The following is a 6000-nucleotide window of genomic DNA, read 5'->3' as shown; positions in this document are numbered from 1 at the left end:
TAACTGACACTGTTATTAGTGTTTAATAAATTGTAATGGTGGGTCATAGTGATAGCTTGCTAAATTAATTTTTATTATCTTTCTTTCTTTATTTTCTTTATTCGTACTTTATTGTTCTCTTCATTCAATGCATTTTTTTCTTAATTCTCAATTGAAATGTCCCACTTAATCCAGGATGAAGGGAGTGTGAAATGTTCATTCTTATATAATAGTAAAATTTAATAGTATTATTTAATTTGAACTAGTACTTTATGATGTTTGCCGTTACATAATTAATCATCTCCTTAATAGATATAAATAAAAATACATAGGAGTACTTTAATATCCCTAAGTCGAAGATTAATTTATCTATCAATGCTTGGTCGAAACGTGTTCATCCAACTTTATTTGCTTGCGTATGTTATAAATTCAATTTTGTACTTTAAATCCATCTATATTATTTCAGTAATCGAAATGTCGAATCACATTTATCGCTTGTCATTGTGATCGCTCACCGAGTCTCTCTTCAAGGAGTAGGTGTTGCGTAGAAGCCTAGTGAGGTTTCGAGGGGAGAGCCTCGCAAATGGGGATGGATCGATGGATAGATCGGATGGATGAGCTTTGAGTCCAACAATCATATTTGTGAAGCAAAGAGTTCGATTCTCTATATCGATATCGACCACTTCGTGTCTGGAGAGACTTTCTAGGGTTTTTCTGTGCTCGGTGGTGAAGCGAGAAGAATTGTGGTTGATGACGAGGAAGATGACGTCGCGGTTGAAGCGTTGGGAGGTGGCGAAGAGCGGGATCATCACGTCGGTGATGCTGTGGAAGTAGTTATGCGTGTATCCTCCTGTGGAGAAGAGGATGCCCGGGACGTCCAGGGTTTTCGTACAAACCGGGAGTTTTTCGGGGGGTGCTGCCTTAATTTGGATAGAAGAGATGGCTACCATGCCCAGGGGGTCGTATTTCCTCGCGTATGGTTTTATTTCGTGGGGAATGTTGTCGTTGATCGGTGATCCTATGAAAATGGTGGCTGGACTTCCCTGCAACCGTACGTCGCCCGTGAATTCGTACACTTCGGATCTATAGTTGGAGTAGTTCTTCATTCTGCTATGGCCTCTGTATTCTGTCATGCCCCATCATTTTACGACCAGAAGGGTCGTGTTAGAATGATAACTAGCCTAATGTGATAACTAAAAATTGTAATAACTGATCAATCAGTATATTAAAAATGATAGTACGTAGTAAATATTGACATTTTTAAATCACTGAATTGATGGGATTATCACAGTTATCACATTAAAATAATTATCATTTGATAATGATTGGGACTAGAATATATAGATTATGTTATGGATACTTACTAATTTGACGACCCAAAAAGCAGAAGGACTTTGAAACCGTGTTATAGTTGAGTGCCATCATCATCATAAATATGAGTAATATATATGCCAATGTAATCTCTCCCCTGTAGCTCATTGCATTTATCTGTTTAGGCCTCATTTTTATCATATATGTTTGTTAATTATTGTACAAAGTATCAAAATTTGTTAAGAGTTATGAGAGATGACTAAAAATCAACTTAATGTATACATACCTACCTGTATGTAATCAAGCAAAAGAGTGCATTCCAAAGATTAGTTATCAAAAACTAAGAGAGAATATATAACGATGAATATGCTAATTTCCTTCCTCTTATGTGTGTAATAATTTATAATGTATATTTTGATTTAAAATGAAACTGATACTAGTTTTAATTATCGTCCCAATATAGGAAACTGATTAATTAGATAAAATATAATAGGAGAAACAATGGCAGAAATCTAATTTTTTTGATGCTAGAATCAAATGCCGATAATAATACCTTATTATATGATTGCAATGAAGCCGTTTTTGATCATTTACTCATATTTATTTTGATATATATTTGACACGTTTTATTTTCATTAGCTATAACGTTGATTCTTTCTCGTTTCTTAAATTTTGTACAAGTGATCATTAAAATACTTTTCATGTGATCGCCTATTAAACTAGCTAAATTAGGTGATTTGAGCATATATTCATACTACTTCATGCATTATTGAAAATAAGATTACGGTAGTGCATAGTTGTCGGACCTAATTTGAGCGAAGGATAGGTCTATATAGGGATATTGCCCCCTAAAACCATAAACTTTGGACAAAGTTTGGTATTTTCCACGAACTTTAAAATTAGTCTAATATCACAAACTCTGTATTTTGTATGATATTTCCCACGGCATGCCTATCACCATATTTGACTAACTTACGAGGCATTTTTTTTTATCATACTTGACACAATTAAATTAATGTAATTTTCTACGTGACTTTATATTCTACTTGTTATGAACTTAAAAAGTTGTTTAAAATATCATAAAACGTATCACGATTGTCCACATAAAGTAAGATTTTAATGAAAATATCTTATTTGATCCAGCATGGGAAATACCAAACAAAGTGCAAAGTTTGAGATATTTTACAACAATTTTAAAGTTTGTGGGAAATACCAAATTTTGGCAAAAGTTCATGGTTTTAGGGACCAATATCCCTTCTATATATAGAGGTATCAATCAAATTTTCATACCCATAAAATAATGACAAATGTACTATTTTATTCATAATCTTAGGCTATGTTTGGGAACATGGAATTGGAAGTATGGATTCGCCTTTCAATTCTAAATCTAATGTTTAGTACAACAAAAAAATTTGTGTTTGGAATTCAATTGCAATTCTAAATATTTTAATTCTTCAATTTGAATTGTATATCAAAAGTAGAAAATTGGAATTCCAAATAGTTATAAAATAACACATTTTCACTATATATCCAATACACACGCTTCACACGCACTACACACATTTCACACACTTCACACACACTACGCACATTCACACACACTTCACACATTTCACACACACTACATGCTGGGATTTGGTGCCCCTTGCACAACGGAAGTCATACATCAATAAATAAGTCATATATATAGATCTCTTTGACCGATTATGAGATCCATTAACCACATGTTACACAATCAATTGCATGCTAGAACCCACATAAATTCATGCTTAAGGAAATTTAAACTCAAATACATGAATTCCTACGTTTTAGAATTACCGATCTGATTGCGCCTTCTCCACGAGATGTTCTTCGTACTCAACCACGAATCTTCTAATCTCTATCTCAAACTCAGATAATGACCTTTGGATGGACAAAGCTTGTCAGAATCGAAAAGGGCTTGATTAGAAAGAAGACATAACTTTAGATCTGTGAAAAACTGATTTTCAGTCCACTCCCAGAGGGGGGGCACGAAAATTTATGATTAATTCACTTTTAATCTCCTTTCTAATCTCTTTTTATATAGAGTTATGATGGGTCAAATTAGGGATCCGTGGAGGTTGGGACTTGGGCCAAACCTGTTAGACTTTTTTACTAATTAAATTGAGCCACCATTTAATTCAAATCCAAACAGAATATTAGTATCGTCCACTATAGTATAATAATACTAACGAGTAATCCGGGCTTTACCTCTTTAATTTATTATTTCTCATGTTTAAGATATAAATATATCCATGAATTAATTTAAATCTGCTATTTGACTTTAATTAATTAATACTCTCTCCGTCCCATAAAAATATGGGCAATGGGTATGGCATGGGAATTAAGACAAAATTGGTTAAGTAATAGAGAGGGGAGGAGAATGATAGTTAAAGTAATGTTAGTAGATAGTGGGACATACATTATTAAATTAATATAACTTTCCAAAAATGGAATGCACATATTTTTCTGGGACAGACGAAAATGGAAAGTGCACATATTTTTATGGGACGGGGGGAGTATCTTTTTTCCAGGAGTTGTCTAGTTCAAAATCTTTATTTATTATTCTAGAATAAATTTCAACCGGCCGAGTTTTTGAATAATAAAACCTTTTTCGAATACCCCTTGAGGATATTATCAAACTGGACTCACCAAGCACACAATTCATTGCAATAACAATACTAGCACATGTAGACATTGATCATTACTACTCAAGATATCAAGATTCTTGGATTGCGAAATTCCGCCTCATTTGATAAATCAAAGTAGTGCATAATCAATATAGTATGCTCAATGTTATGTCAACAATGATTAAGAAATAACAATCACCGAGACCTCATCTTACAGTAAATAACAAGAAAGACTTATCTCAACTGTTAGATCATTCAGTGCTATACCACACCAGTTTCGTTTATTTCCTAAGGTAAGGAAAAATGCATACTGACACTGCAACCATTCACGATAGGTAGCCAAAGTCTATCTAGGTTGTGAAATTCTATTTCTCTTCTACAAAGGACCGACCGCGTCACCTTCTGTGAACGTCGTTCACGACATGTCTGCTATGCAGAAGAATTAGACTTGTTTGCTTGTTAATCATTTAAATGTTTGAGAAACATTTTATAAATGCATAAGCAAACACCAATGCAATAAAATTACTTCGTCTCACCTTGGGCTAGAAATGGATTGCAGAGCTTATTGTATACAAGCAATTCTATTCGTGCAACGTGCTCGAAATATGTTTTTTAGTATATCAATCCTAACACTACACACTACACATATTTCACACACTTTACACACACTACATGCATTTCACACACTAAACAAATTTCACACGTTTGATACACTACACGCATTTCACACACTATAACACACTACACAAATTTCACGCATTTCACACACTACACAAATTTCAAGCATTTCACATACTACACACACTTCACACATTTCACATACTACACATACTACACACACTTCACACATCTCACACACATTACATACTACACACATTTCACACATTTCAAACGCATCCGATTTTGGAAAAAAAAATTCAATTTTTAGATTTTTTTTATCCGAACTGAACCGCATCGAGAGTCTCCTTTACATTATTCTCTTTTTTAATTTATTTTTTTCCATTTTAACTATTTATTATCATTTTTCTAAAGCGTGCGTGAAAAACAATCATTTAATATTTAATGAAACATAGAGAGTATTATTTAATTTAATCTAGTACTTAATGACATTTGCAGTACCATAATTAATCATCTCATTAATAGAGAGAAATAAAAATCATAGTACTATAATACCCCTAAGTCGAAGATTAAATTATCTATCAATGCTTGGTCGAAACGTGTCCATCCAAATTTATTTGCTTGGATCTGTTATAAATACAATTTTGTACTTTGAATCCATTTATATTATTTCAGTAATCGAAATGTAGAATGACATTTATCGCTTATACTTTTATGGCTTGTCTTTAAACGACCAATTAGTTATTAAATAAATATAGTTTGGCCCATGTTGTGATTTGCAAAATCTAAATTGGCTTCACCTCCATCATATGCAATGAAAACTACTTTGCCCAGAAAAATAAACATAATAAACTGATTAAAAAGGATAGGTAGCTTTATTGATACCAAACACAACAACGACATCTCTATTGTTACTAGCGAATTGGAGAATTTCAAGATTATAATATAATTCATAAAAGTATGTTATCATGTTTCTTTACTTTAAAAAAAACTCAAATAAAGTATGAAAAGAATAATAAAGAGAACATCTTTTGCACAAAATAAATAAACATATATGGGAGGATTTGACGGGTGTCTAATAATAGGATCTATGGCTTTCACTTCAAGGGATTTAAGCTTCAACTAATGGGTTGTTTTGTTTTTATTTTTTTTGGTAAAAGGAAAAAATGTTCAGACTATCGTCAAAGGAGGCGAACCGTGGGACACAATCCTCAACCACAAGAACAAGTTTAATCTAATAAGCTAACAATAAGAAAAAAAGTATGACCATAAACAGCGACCCTAGGGCTCTAAGTAACAAAAACAAACATCAAACCAGAGTTAAGATCTACTTGCCACCGCAATCATACAGACATATCTTATCGTGTTCCATGCCACCCTCCAGGTCCTAACATCTTTCAAGTTATCCATCAAGAGACATGGTGCGTAAGGGAAGTTTGGGCGC

General features: G+C 33.1%; 1 protein-coding gene across 1 annotated transcript; it reads right to left on the bottom strand.

Annotated features, from left to right (window-relative positions):
- Window positions 1-467: 467 nt before the first annotated feature.
- LOC125195106 (alpha-1,3-arabinosyltransferase XAT3-like) lies at window positions 468-1112 on the bottom strand. The gene has a single exon (XM_048093303.1). The coding sequence runs from the start codon at window positions 1110-1112 to the stop codon at window positions 468-470; it is 645 nt and encodes a 214-aa protein (XP_047949260.1).
- Window positions 1113-6000: the final 4888 nt, after the last annotated feature.

This window comes from Salvia hispanica, chromosome 6 (assembly GCF_023119035.1).
Source record: "Salvia hispanica cultivar TCC Black 2014 chromosome 6, UniMelb_Shisp_WGS_1.0, whole genome shotgun sequence".
Lineage (NCBI taxonomy): Eukaryota > Viridiplantae > Streptophyta > Magnoliopsida > Lamiales > Lamiaceae > Salvia > Salvia hispanica.
Note: the sequence above shows the minus strand (reverse complement) of the source record. Positions and strands in the feature narration are given on the sequence as shown.

Coding starts and splice junctions, on each gene's coding strand:
- LOC125195106 (XM_048093303.1), bottom strand. CDS start 1,112: ATGACAGAATACAGAGGCCATAGCAGAATGAAGAACTACTCCAACTAT.